The 15,007-nt window shown below is 38.1% G+C and overlaps 1 protein-coding gene across 6 annotated transcripts in view; it reads left to right on the top strand.

Moving 5' to 3' along the window:
* GRM8 (glutamate metabotropic receptor 8) overlaps nucleotides 1-15,007 on the top strand; it is a 952,263-nt gene that overhangs the window by 17,825 nt on the left and 919,431 nt on the right. For all 6 annotated transcript variants that reach the window (XM_043969215.1, XM_043969212.1, XM_043969213.1 and 3 more), the window contains exon 2: nucleotides 1,301-2,115. In XM_043969215.1, coding sequence (XP_043825150.1) covers nucleotides 1,606-2,115 — 510 coding nt within the window. In that variant the 5' untranslated portion in view covers nucleotides 1,301-1,605. The remainder of the gene's footprint in view (nucleotides 1-1,300; nucleotides 2,116-15,007) is intronic.

The raw sequence follows: 15,007 nt of genomic DNA on the forward strand, positions 1-15,007 counted from the left end.
AAATTGTATTGCATTTACTCTATGTACATAGAATCAAAGAATCCTAGAGGTGCAAGGGGCCCTAGACATGCTTCAACTTTGGAATTTTTTCCTTAATTGCATTGACTCTTCAAATCTCATTGACTTTCCAAATTCCTTTGTATTCCTAGTAGCATGTAAATGTCTTGAGGACAAGGATCGTTTTTTCCTTTGTAAGTCTAACATCATGCACATGGTAGGTGCTTAATAAATGTTTGGTAAATAGAATAGGATGTAATGCTAAACAAATTATTTACATTCTATTAGTCAAACCTGGGTGAAAATATTTAAAAGGAATTTGTTGATTGCTTTAAAAGTAACATAATTAAAAACAAAAAAACACCTTTCCAGTGTTTAAAAGATAAAGGTCCCCAAAATGTAGCCTCCTATTAGGAATTATGGTATTATATTTTGTACTCTGGATTATTTCCAGTCTTTTTGGAATAACATCTTCCCCATTGAGATGGGCAAAATCAAGAACCTATTCAATTGATTTCCAGTTCTGATTTGTTCCTAGTGATTTTATGATCAAGACATGTTTATTTCAGAACAACAAAAATGCTTATTGCTTCCAAACTAAGCAAATTAATAGGACATTTAGACAAAGGTAATAGGAATATATTGATACATGATCCTTCCCGTGTGTTTAATTTTCATCTCTTTGTTTTTTTTTTTTGTCAGACCATGATGAGGTACATTTATATGAAACAACTGACACTCTACATTGAATTTCTTTCAAAAGACATAAATCTCAGTCTTTTAGGATCCTTAGGTAGATCTTTTTTCATGATTGAATCATCATTTTTTTCCCACTGGGAAATCTGAGGCATCAAATAAATTTCACTAACAAATGACTGGCTCATTGAATACATCACATAAAGAAACCTTTTATCATGATTTTGTAGACAAAGTCCAAATAAAAAGCCCTGACAGCTGTTAAAAATATTTGGAAAAAAAGTACCATAAATTATGTGAAGTTATTTTACCTTAAACAGAATTTATTGGAATAAAATGGCAAATAAAAATAGTTTTTGGTTTAGGAGCACCAACCTAGTTTTTGATACTTCTGTATTTTCTTTGCTGTGATAGCATCATCAATCTCACCCTTTATAGCTCAGTGTAACCAGGTGTTTGGATCCACAGGAGGATAAAAAGAATTAGTTTCTTACTGAATGGGAAAATAAAATAACAAAAAATTTAGATGGAGGTAACCATGCTTTTAAAAAGATGAAAACTCTAGGCTCATTAGACAATTCATCTAGCCTGTTTTTTTTTCTTTTAGGAATAGTTCTGCTGCAGGGCTGATTTCATGTATTGTTGACCTCATCCCAACATCAGAACCTCGGATATTCTAATTATCTCATCAGTCCATGGGAGCTGAATTGCTTGATAGAGAAACTTGAATCATATGGGCCCAATGGAAATTCACTGTGAAGCTCACATCCAGAAACCTTGCTGAAACACACAGAGCCCTTACTTCATGGGCCCTAATGGTAGCCTTCAGAAGGTACAGCTTCATATGGTCCCCTTCCTTCTGCAGCAAGAATAAACTTTGGGTCTTGAATTACAATACCACCTGTGGAAAAAATGGTATGCGAAGGAAAGCGGTCGCCCTCTTGCCCTTGTTTCTTCCTCCTGACAGCCAAGTTCTACTGGATTCTCACCATGATGCAAAGAACTCACAGCCAGGAATATGCCCATTCTATTCGAGTGGATGGGGATGTCATTTTGGGAGGACTATTCCCTGTCCATGCAAAAGGAGATAGAGGGGTGCCTTGTGGAGAGTTGAAGAAGGAAAAAGGGATCCACAGACTTGAGGCCATGCTATATGCAATAGACCAGATCAATAAAGATCCTGATCTCCTTGCCAATATCACTCTTGGAGTCCGGATCCTGGATACTTGTTCCCGAGACACTTATGCTTTAGAGCAATCTTTAACATTTGTGCAAGCATTAATAGAGAAAGATGCTTCAGATGTGAAATGCGCTAATGGAGATCCACCCATTTTCACTAAGCCCGACAAGATATCAGGGGTCATAGGTGCTGCAGCAAGTTCTGTATCTATCATGGTTGCTAATATTTTAAGACTTTTTAAGGTAGGTAAAATCTTTAATTTTCTAATAATCTGGGATACAAAAATGTGTAACTTCAATAACAGGTTCAAGAAGAAAGTGAAGGGAATGCATTACAGATTGGCAAAGGAACTGTTGTGGCTTCATTGTATGGACTGCTTTCAGAATAGCATTCATGACAAGCAAGGCAAGAGGTACCAGATTCCTTTCCTCACCATGCCAACTGAAAGTGTGTCTCCTACTGCTTTCCTATTATTTTGCCATCTTTCCAGCTTAAAAAGAGTGGTGGAGTTGAATTCCTGCTCAACCCCCAATATTCAGGTCCTTGTATCTGTTGTTATATCCAATTATGGATTGATACTTAGCATTCAGAGCACAGCTTTCTTAAATAAGTTGCTCCTATGGCAACATGGGGAAGAGAGGAGATAGTATTGTTAAATATTAGGACATGTGGGTATGTTAATTGCATTGGGAATTTTATGGCCAGGTTTGTTTTTTCAAAAAATCAATGGTACTCTGTTCTATTGTCTATAAGTAAGTGAATGCACTGTATTGCTGATATATTTTTCCTAATACAAAGAAAGTAGTAATTTTCGTCTTCAATGATGTTTTACATGAGCAGCCTTGGGATCTCTTCCACCTTGAGGCTCATTTTAAATGAGATATTGGTTCTATCTATAGGAAGGGACATATTACATGAGTATGGTAAGTGTTTAACATATTTATTGCATGAAACTTGTCTGTAGTATACTCTATTCTTGAAATATCAGGTAGTTCAGTTAGTGAAATTGGTCTTGTGTGGGATGACCTGTTATAGTAAAGTTTCAAATAAGAAGAATTAACACTTAATACTGAAGTATGAAATACCCTTTAGAAGACATGAAGTTTACAAAATTGTAATCATAGTCACATGCCTACAGTTTGAAGTTTATTCTCTCTCTTTTTTTGAGTTTTGTAACAATGCTTCATGTTACTTCAAAGATCACCGACACGAATCAGTAATCACATTCATCAGTTCTTTCAGCACCATTGAGGCACTTATCATTCAATAATCAAGTATTTATTAAGTTTCCACTAAGTGCCTGACTCTGTGCTAGATATTTCTTTGTTGTTCAGTCATTTCAGTCATGTCTAACTTTTTGTGACTCCTTTTGGGGGTTTCTTGGCAAAGATACTGGAGTGGTTTGTCATTTCCTTCTCCAGCTTATTTTACAGATGAGGAAACTGAGGGAAACAGGGTTATGACTTAGGTAGGGTTACACAGCTAGTAAGTGTCTAAGGCTATGTTTGAATTCAGATCTTCCTGATTCCAGGCTTGGAGCTCTATTCACTGTGCCACATAGCTACTACCCATGCTGGTCTTAGGGGATACTAATACATGACTTGAGTTTCCTGAGGGACATTATGCATTCTCTTATCATCATATGTGGGGTTTTAATTCCCTGTTAAACACTTTTGTTTTACCTTTCCCCTTGCAAAGATCATTTTTCTTGGCAGTGAAAACAAAAGCAAAATATTAGTTGCCTTTTTTTTCTCTACCATCCATTGTTATCACCTCATAGACTCTGAGTGGCAGTCCTATCTCTTCTTTTATGTTCTTGGCTCCTACATAAGTAAGAAAGTGCTTATTGGGGGGCAGCTAGGTGGCACAGTGGATAGAGCACCGGCCCTGGAGTCAGGAGTACCTGAGTTCAAATCTGGCCTCAGACACTTAACAGTTACTAGCTGTGTGACCCTGGCCAAGTCACTTAACCCCAATTGCCTCACTAAAAAAAAAGTGCTTATTGTTCTCAGCTTTTACTGTTCTCACTATCTCACTATCAACTTTAGCTCAGAATTACTCCTCTCTTTTTGTATTCATCCTCCATTAATTGCCCTTGTTTCCATCTTAAGATTTTGGGATCATAGTCCACCTCTAATTTAGGTAAGAGGAAACTGAAGCCCAGAGAAGTTGTGACCTATAGGAAGTAAGTAGCAAAGTTGGGAGTCACACTTAGGTCATGTGATTCCACATTCAGTAGAACAGTTCACTATTCTTTCTACTCTACTTTGTTGCTTCTCTCTTCTGTCCACCTTTTCTTTTCTTTTCTTTTTTTTTTTTTTGATGAGGCAATTGGGGTTAAATGACTTGCCTAGGGTCACACAGCTAGTAAATGTTAAGTGTCTGAGGCCGGATTTGAACTCAGGTACTCCTGACTCCAGGGCCCGTGCTTTATCCACTGCGCCACCTAGCTGCCCCCTGTCCACCTTTTCTTAATGAGGCCATTGCCAGTCCTCTTGACTCTTGTCTCACTGCTGGACTCTGGTGACTAGATGAGAGTGAGGCTGTTGACTTTGTGCAGCTCTGCCTCACTTAAATACCATTCATGAGCAAGTCAAGACATCATCCTTGTGATGTCATTGGTCCTCTTAGAGAATGAAGGGCAGCTAGGTGGTTGAGTGGATAAAGCACCGACCCTGGAGTCAGGAGGACCTGAGTTCAAATCCAGTCTCAGATGCTTAACACTTACTAGCTGTGTGACCCTGGACAAGTCACTTAACCTCAATTGCCTCACTAAAAAAAAAAAAGAGAGAATGAAGGTGGAACAAAAACAATAGTCTTTTTAACAATGTAAGTTGATTGATGAATTCCTTGTGAATCCACACTGATCTCTTTAGATGATTTCCCCTCTTTTTCTCTAACAAAAATGTATTTATGTGATCAGAATTTCATTTTTAAAGCCTCATTGTCAAGAGTTCCCAGGGCAGTTAGGTGGCTGAATGGATAGAACACTGGCCTTGGGGTCAGGAGTACCTAAATTCAAATCTGGCTGCAGCCAGATTGCAGGATCTGTGTGATCCTGGGCAAGTCACAACCCTGATTGCCTCAAACATCGAGGGCCATCTCCAGTCATCCTGATGTATATGTTGCCATTGGACCAGAGGGCTCCAGAGGAGAGAGTGAGGCTGGTGACTTTGCACAGTCCTCCCTGCAGGTCATGACATCACCTCCTGATGCCATGGTCCTCTTTGAGAATGAAGGACAAACAACAACAACATCTAACAGTTCCTTCTTTTTTCTCCTCCTCATCTCACATCATTCAGATGTCTTCTCTCACTATCTTCTCATTCCGTTATGTATCATATGAAGAGGTGGCCCTTTATCTTGCATAAGCAAACCCCTCAACATGGATAAATGATTCCATTCTATCTTATCTTCTTTAGTAGATTGCATTCTCTATCATTCCCACTCTCTTACCAACCTCCAAACTCTTCCCATCTACTGGTTGCTTTACCTTTTATCTACAAACATTCCCATGTCTCCCCCATCCTTTAAAAAATGCTCATGGGGGCAGCTAGGTGGTATAGTGGATAAAGCACTGGCCCTGGATTCAGGAGGACCTGAGTTCAAATTCTGCCTCAGACCCTTGACACTTACTGGCTGTGTGACCCTGGGCAAGTCACTTAACCCCATTTGCCTCCCCCCCCCCAAACAAAAACAAAAACAAAAACACAAACAAAAACTGCTCATTTTATCAGTGGGTCCGTGCTAGTTATTATTTTATATTTTTCCTCCCTGAGGTAGCTAAACTCCTTGAAAAAAATTGTGTGCACTAATTGATGCCTCCATTTCTTTTTCTGTCACTCTCTTCATAACTCTCTGTAATCTGGCTTCTGACTTCATCATTCAGTTGAAACTACTCCTTCCAAAGTTACTAATGATGTTTCCAAAGTTACTAATTGTTAAATCTAAGGGCCTCATTTCAACCCTTAATCTCTTGAACTCTCTCTATAGTCTTTGAGACTGTCAATCACCTTTTCCTTAATACCTTCTCCTCCTATCTGTCCAACTTCACTTTCTCAGTCTTTTTTTTGCAGGTTCTTCATCTAGTTTGTACCAAATAACCATGCATATCCCCCAAGGCTCTATTCTGGACCCTTATCCTTTCTCTCTCTATGCTGTTTTTCTTGATGATCTCATTAGCTTTTATGTATGCAATTATCATCTTTATGTAGATGATTCTTGGATTTATTTACCCAGTCCTGACCTCTCTCCCTACCTCCACTATCATATCTTCAACTGCCTACTGAGCATCCTCAACTGATGTCTCATAGACATCTTAAACTCAATATATCAAAAACTGAACTCATTTTCTTTTTTCCAAAATCCTCCTCTTATCCTAACTACCTTATTCCTATTAAAGGCACCCTCCTCTTTGCAGTGACCTAGGCTAGTAAGTTAGGTGCTATCCCTGATTTCTCACTCTCTCTTGCCAAGTCATGTGAATTCTGTCTTCCCAATATCTTGCACATACTCTCCCTTCTCTTCTTTGACACTGCTACTACCCTGGTGCAGGCTTTTATCACTTCTCACCCAGACTATTGCAAAAGGCTAATGGTTTGCTTCCCTGTCTCAAGTCTCTCCCCATTCTACTCTATCTTCCTCTCAACTACCAGATTGATTGTCCTTAATCCCAGATCTGACTATGTCATTCCCATTGTCAATAAACTCCAGGGACTCCTTATCACCTCCATGGTCATATATAGCACCCTCTGTTTGGCTTTTAAAGTCCTTCTACATACTAGATTATGTACTCTATGATTAATTAATTAATTAATTAATTAATTAAAATTTTTTGGTGGAGCAATTAGGGTTAAGTGACTTGCCCAGGGTCACACAGCTAGTAAGTGTCAAGTGTCTGAGGCCAGATTTGAACTCAAATCCTCCTGAATCCAGGGCTGGTGCTTTATCCACTGCACTACCTAGCTGCCCCTACTCTATGATTTATTGACACTCATTTCCTTGCTGTCTCTCCCCCAATTTCCTCCATTTTCACTAACTCTTCCCCATGCCTGAAATGCTTTCTCTCCTCATCTCTACCTCATGTCTTCCTTGGCTTTCATAAGTCTCAGCTAAAATTCTTCCTTCTGTAAGAACTCTTTCCTGGTGTCCCTCTCATTATGCCTTCCCTTAGAGATGACCTCCAATTTACCCTGTATATATCTTGTATGTCCCTAGTTGTTTGCAAGTTTTATGTTCAATTAGTGAGTTCTTTGAAGGCAGGTATTGTTTTCACCTTCTTTTATATCCCCAGTGATTAATAACATAGTACCTGGAACATAGTTATTACTCAATAAATGCGTAACTATCTTCTCTCTGTAATTGTGGAGGAGAAATGAGGTTAAAGGAATAGAGTATCTATAGCCACTTGTGAACACAAAATGGAACTTATCTAGTCTGACCTCATTTGACAGATGAGTAAAAGGAGACCTACAGAAGGGAAATGACTTGCCTAGCACCATACACATGAACCTGGAAATGGTGCAACATTGCTCTGTCCCATGGCCACAGGCTCTATCTTTAACCTCAGTTGTTTTACAAATGTCATAAGAGCGACAAGAGATAGCTTAATCCAATTAGTGGTGGGGAAGACAGAATGTGTGTCTTCTGGACAGTGACTCTGGCATTATTTTCATATATAAGGAATGGTACATTGTCATTATAATTCATATTAATATGACATTAAGTCATTAGAACAACATAGGCCTGGTTGACCAAGTACATTGTGGTAATCTGTTGCTGAGATAGAAACTTCCCAAGTGACTAGCAGTCACTTCTGAATTCATACCCCAAACACCATATATCCTTTGACACCTAAAATACATGTAAATAAGTATCTTTAGTACTAAGATGATAAACTACTTTGAGAATTTCTCAAGCAGAGAAGACCTACATGGCTAGTCTACCATAGCTCCTCAAACTGATTGCTAATCCACTTTAGAACCCAAGTCAAGACTGTGATTAATTTTTTTAAGCAACTTTATGTAACAAGGCACAGATATATTCCTTAGATATCCATGAAATTAATATATTCCTTTGATATCCACCAGAAAATTAACCATCATTTGTCACTCCATTTGGCGAGGGAGCAGCAGTTAATTCTCCTTAACTTGCATGCAATATGCCCTGGAGGGATCACTTTCTTGAATCTGAGCCCTGGACTATAGAAATTTCTCCTTAAATAGGCACATTGGGGTTTTAAGAGGAAAATTTAGGATCCTTATCTTAACACACCCTAGGATTTAGCATGTGATGAAGGTTTAATCCCAGGGCATCAAAAAGCATTACAGTATAGTGACACCTCATTAATTCAAATGTCGCTCATTTGGAATTTGTGATCATTAGAACAGGCTGAGAGTTGACCTTTGCACTCGCTTTTGCTAGATAAATCAATACTGTCTCACTTGGGAAAAAAAATCAAACTTCTGGAGTCTTCTTAAGAGACTAAAGTTTTTTCAAGTACTTAAGAAACACCCATTTATATACAAACACTTCAAATGCTAATTACAAATCATTCTTTTTTACGTGTGAAAGCAGGTTGCTTCGTTTAGTAGTACATAGTATTTACTATGTGCTTGGAAGCAATGGAATATATTAAAAGAAATAGGGTTTTAATTTTTATTTATGTATTCATTCATTTATTCATTCATTCATTTACTTACTTACTTGCTTATTTTGTGGGGCAATAAGTGACTTGCCTAGGGTCACGCAGCTAGTAAGTGTCAAGTGTCTGAGGCCGGACTTGAACTCAGGTCCTCCCGAATCCAGGGATCCAGGGCCGGTGCTTTATCCACTGCGCCACCTAGCTGCCCCCAGAAATATGCTTTTAAAGTGCAGATAAGCAAATTCTGACTAGCTTTCCCCCTCATCTTTCTTTGTTAGATTTCTCTTTTCATAAGTACTTGTGTAAATGAATATACATCATATTTGTGACACCACATTTATTAGAGATGATCTTGTCTTTTTCTATTGAATCCTAGTGGTATATTTAATAGGGTAGCAACATGTATAATAAGTCAATCATTAGACATTTATAAAGCATCTCCTGGGTGTCAGGCACTGTACTAAGAACTAGATTTTCAAAGACAAAATTATGAAGTGATCCCTGCTTTCAAGAAACTTACATTCTATGTGTGTGCAATTGATCAAGTATATTTACCCCCCCCCCCCAAAAAAAAACAACACTGAAATTATGTTTTAGTTCTTCACTACAAATATTGGAAAAGTTACATAGCATGGCATTTAAAAAAACTATTATCAAGCATATTTGGGCACAGCCTATAATTATACTGAAGAAGAAAATAGATGTCTCTTTCTTTTACTAAGAGGTGTGATTTTATCAATCAAATGGGCAAATAGGTGCTTTCCTGAGGGTGGGGGCAGAAGGAGCCTCTTGTGACCCTCTACTGATGAAGACTGCAGTGGAATGCTGTTTGCAATCTCATTGCATAATGGGAATCAGGAGGTGTCTGTCATGGCTTCAGAAGACAAATTGCTGGTAGCTGAGACAAATCATAGCCTCCTTCCTCTTCTTACTGTTCTCAATTCACAGCTAATGTATATCTTATAGACCTTGTTACTTAAATCAGTCTACTCAACCATTTCAGATAGTAAAAATGAGTAAAAGGGGTAATTTGGGTGACCCTGCATTAGAAAGCATGTTCAAGTGACCGTTCCTCCTATTATTACTCCTGAGCTATGCATTATTTAATACGAGAACACAACGTCTAAAAGGGCACACAATTAAAAATAGATCTATACAAGCAGCTGCTGTGATTATGGCCAATAAGGACAGGAATCCAACCAGGCAACAGTCAAAAGAAACAAGGCCACGATCCTGGCAGAACATTTGAAAGTCTGGTTTGTGTTTTGTGTACCTTGACTTTCTGGGCAAGCCCATAGAGTATCTGGAGCCAACTGTCAATCTCATAGCCTTAAGTCTTCCTAAGAAACCAGAAATCAACCTTTGTGGCAAAAGAGCCGAGCTATCTGAGAAGGAACCTATGAAAAAAAACAACACCCTAAAATCATCTCAATCTCCAATTTTAATTTGGAAATACTAAGGGGCAGCTAGGTGGTGTAGTGGACAGAGCACCAGACCTGGAGTCAGGAGGACCTGAATTTAAATCTTGCCTCAGACACATTATTTGTGTGACCCGGGGCAAGTCACTTAACCCCAATTATTTCCAAAAAAAGGGAAAAAAGTGAAATATTTAAAAAAATTATACATAATACATAAATACATAAATGTCTAAATAGTTAGCATTTATGTAGCACTTTAAGGTTTGGAAGGTACTTTACATATATTCTCTCATAGGACCTTCACTATTATTATCCATATTTTACAGATGGGGAAACTGAGGCAGAGAGAGGCTTAAGTTTCTTGCCCAGGGTTATACAGCTGACCAGTGTCTAAAACAAGGTTTGAGTTCAGATCCTCTTGACCTCCCTGTCCAGCTCCTTATCTGCTATACCAACTGTTCTGGAAAAAAATACTCCTTCAGAAACTTCTCTGGCAACTTCTTAGGACTTATTTCCTAAATCATGAAAGAGTTGCCACTTGCAACTTTCCCATCACTTTTAATTTTCGAGCATTGCCTGGGACACTGAGTGATTAAGTTATTTGCCCAAGTTCACATAGCTTGAATCCCAGCTTAAACAAAGGTAGGTGGCACAAAGATTAGAGTGCTGGATCTGGAGTCAGGAAGACCTGCAAAACCCCCTTTAGACACTTACTAGCTGTGTGACCTTGGGCAAGTCACTTAGCCTTTGTTTGCCTCAGTTTCCTCAACTGTAAAACGGGGATAATAACAACACTTACCTCCCAGTGCTGTTGTGAGGAGCAAATGAGATAATATTTGAAAAGTGCTTAGCACAGTACCTGGCACATAGGTAGATGCTATAGAAATGCTAATAATGATGATATCACACACACACACACACACACATACACACACACACACACACATGTTCCCCATACAGATGAAATCACAGGTCCAGCTTAAAAAACAGTGGATTTTTGATTTCATCAGATTGGGAACTCTCATCAAGGCAGATAGAAACCCATTTATAATTTATCTGATAAATCCTAAAGAGTTGCCTGAGGCTCAGAGAAGTTTAGCAACTTGCCCAGGATCACATGGCTAGTAAGTGTCAGAAGTAGTATTAGAACCATATGTATACATGCATGTATGCATGCATAGTACTCATCTACAAGGCATTTTCATGAGCCAACCTACTCTCTTAGAAGAAATGTTCTCTTTAAAGCAGTTTGCCTGATTATCTACATAAAATAAAGTTAAAATAATTACCCTAAAAAAAATCCCCATCTCTCAGGGAGAAGGGAGATTAAAAAAGATGTTTTAAAAATCCAGGTTCTTTATTCTTCTTCTAGCCACTGCCAGGGTTTGAGTTCTATAGATAAGACAAGGCTCCTTTCTGCAAGAGTGGGAATTCTGGTGATTGGGGCAGTACTGAGGTGGGAGGCAGGTCTTATCGCCTGACCCTTTAGACTGTGAGTTCCTTGAGGGCAGGGATCATGTTTTTGCCTTTCTTTGAGGTCTCATACTTAGAACAGTGTGTGACACATAGTAAAACATATAATAAATGCTTGTTGACTGACTGAATACCATTCCTTTCTACCCCCACCTCTGGCTTGAAATGTTCCTCATCTCTAATGTAAGGTGAATGTGGGCTTTTTGGATGACTGAATTCTAGCATGTTGTAGTTAAAAAAAAAATTCATTGAACTGACTGAAAGGGTCTACCTTTCAATTTTCCATTATCTATTTGCCATCAAATAAGATTTAAAATGAAATGTTAACTCCTGCTGAGTTTATTGATTAGGACCATTTATCTGTCCATCTAACTAGATGAGTTCAGATGTGACAGATTTACCATTTCATAGCTTATAGTTAATATAGCAGAAACTATGCAATAAATAATGTGTAAAAGGTTTGGCTGAATCGAAGTGGGCTGCCACAATTGGTAAGGCTTCTTGAAAGAATATATATCTTTGTTGAAATACCTAGCTGGGCAGGCTGAAAATTCCAGGTAAATATGATATTGTGGTATGTTTCATTTAGTTAAATATGCAGATCAATTTTAGTCATTTATAACCACCACACATCTACATTTGGAAAAATTATCTGGTCTATTTTGAAATAGATTTTGGTTTTAAAACCCATTTGACTGTTTTTGGAAATAGACCATCTAATCCTTACTTAGAACCTCTCCAAAATTAAAAGTCTGGCTTAAGTTAAGTGGGGTGAAAAGTTTTGCCTGACACTGTTCTATTTACCTCAATGTATCTTTGTGTTTTTTTCCCTTTGTTTTTTGTTTGTTTGTTTTTTACATTCATGAGTTACTTGTAAGTATTAAAAGGCTATTTTAAACTTAAAATATTCAGTTTTTTCTCAAAGTAATACATATCATTACTCTGTTATGAGGGTCAACTTTGTTTTTAATTAAAAGGGGAAGAATAATCTAGAAAAAGAAGAATAATTAGAGTGAAGTATGACATTTCTTTTATTTATGTATCTCAAAAGTGCTTTGTAACATTTGAGTTTAAAATCTGTGCTTTCCAATCAACATTTTAAAAAAACCCCTGACTTTTTGCTGATTGAATGATAAGAGGGTTTATGGCCAAAAGAGAAATTCCTCCTTTTGGTTCCCTATCTGAGATATAGTTGCTGCTTGGGTAGGGCTTATACCTAAGGATTCCCTGTATCAGCAAAAAGGAAGATTGGGGGCATCACTTCATTTAATATCATCCCATTGACTAGTTAGGCTATCAATAGGCACCAGACCAGACAGTCATAGTGTAAAAGCAAATTAAAACAATGACTAGCTAGTCCAATGTTGACTGATGGCTCAGGCAGCAAGTAGCATTGGTAGAAAGAGGGAGAGAAAAATGAACTTCTCTTCTTACTATAAATCTGATTTAGAGGATGCATAATAACACTTATACTCCTTCCATAGATAGAAACAACTACTGAGTTGGCAGAAATAATTATTTGTGAAATGGGAAGCAATAAGATGACACAACTTCTTCCTCCACCCCTCCAAGTTGAGCTTCTCCCCCATCTGATAAAGAAGATATCAAACATGGGGGCTTCATGCAGCCAGAGTACCACAGATCAGATTAACTTGTAATTAGAAAATATTTAACAAAATAAAAAATACAATAAAACATAGATAATATTAATTTGTAGTTTCTAAGTCAACATGTAGCTCATTTTTATTTGAATTTCACACCTAGGTGATCTCTAAGGACTCACCTTTAAAAATAGGATCCAATAATCCTCCCTCTGATCTCTTTCTACCTCCCTGTTCCCAGACTCTTGAAGAGTCAGGAGGGAATGTGAGGGGGAGATTTTTAAAAAAAGCACAATTCAATGTATTGAAAAATAGACAGCGTATAGGACAGTTACAAATAAAGTACAAGAACTAGACTAACTAGTCTGAAGGTCAAACTAATGACTTTGGCCTCATTAGCACCACACTGAATCCCACGGAACTAAGTTTTTCCTCCCTGTGCTCTCTCAAACCCATATGTGGTAGATATCGTTTTATACTTTACAAATGGAAAACTAAGGCCAAGACTGAGTGACCTAGGGATTAGTTTTGTCTGAGATTTTAAGGCTACTACTTTTTAAGCTACTAAATGTGAGCTCTCCTAAGGTTTCACTTAAAAATAAGAGATATCCCTTAAAGGGTTTTGGGTTTCTTTGAAGTTTTTCCATAGAGATTATTGAATTCTTCATCAGGGTATTCACAGAGTGCAAAATAAAAGGTTATGGTTGAGAGAGGGTAACCTCCCAACATCTTGCTGAACACAGCCATTGGTGGAAATTTACATTTTCTGAAAAGTTTGGCACAAATGACAGAAAGGCAGGCACTCAAATGCAAACTTGACAAAATGAGCACATTTTGCTGAAGGAGGACTCCTGTACCATGGCGAGAAACGAAATGACCAGAGTTCCTGTGATTTGATGATGCAAATGCCAAGAATTCAGAGATTAATGTAATTCAGAGGAGTTAGCTTTAGAGGTCCAGTTAAATTTACTTGGACATCCAAAAAAAAGTAATGGAACCAAATGATTAGATTATAATCCAGATGCTAATTTCCTACCCCATAGTCCTGGATTGTTTAAAATGTGAATAGAACAGTTTAGAGGGTGAACAATTCAGTGTTATTTTGTCCTCACAAGAAATTTGTGAAGTGTACTCTGCTCTTATCCCCATTTACAAATGAGGAATATCAGGCTCAGAAAGGTTAAATAATTTGCTCCTGGTCACCCTATAAGTAAATGTCAGAGACAGCATTCTAACCTACAAAATCCAGTACTCTTTATACCAGTACAGATGACAAGTGTTGTATAAAGATTCAGAAGAAATGCTGAGTTAGTGACTAAAGACTGGAACAATTACTTAAGGATTTTTGTTGTTGTTGTTGTGTTTTGTTTTGTGTGTGTGTGTGTGTGTGTGTGTGTGTGTGGCAATTGGGGTTAAGTGACTTGCCAAGGGTCATATAGCTAGTAAGTATCAAGTGTCTGAGGTCAGATTTGAACTCAGGTCCTCCTGACTCCAGGGCCAGTGCTCTATCCAACTGCCTCACCTATCTGCCCCTACTTAAGGATTTTTGAAGGACTTGAAAGTTGAGTTGAGTTTAGAAGGACGTATAATAATAATGATAGCATTTCTCCCCTTTCCCCTAATCTTTCTCCAATTCCCCATTGTGGCAACTTGGTGATCCTTGGCTCTGGAAGTCTCTACTAGAAGAATGCAAGAGTTTGCTAATCCTGAACATGATGCACCTCAATGAAAGCCTCGAATTGGATCACTTTTCTTAGCTACCCTAACACACTGTTGATTCATTTTGAGCTTGCAGTGTTCTAACCAGTTCTCTCCTGGATTCCAGTATTTTAAGATGAATGGCTTCTCTGGGGGCAGCTAGGTGGGGCAGGTAGTCAGGAAGACTTGTCTTCCTGAGTTCAAATCTGGCCTCCTCACACACTCACTAGTTGTGTGACCCTGGACAAGTTGCTTAACCCTGTTAGCCTCAGTTTCCTTGTCTATAAAATGAGCTGGAGAA

This window comes from Dromiciops gliroides, chromosome 5, assembly GCF_019393635.1.
Source record: "Dromiciops gliroides isolate mDroGli1 chromosome 5, mDroGli1.pri, whole genome shotgun sequence".
Lineage (NCBI taxonomy): Eukaryota > Metazoa > Chordata > Mammalia > Microbiotheria > Microbiotheriidae > Dromiciops > Dromiciops gliroides.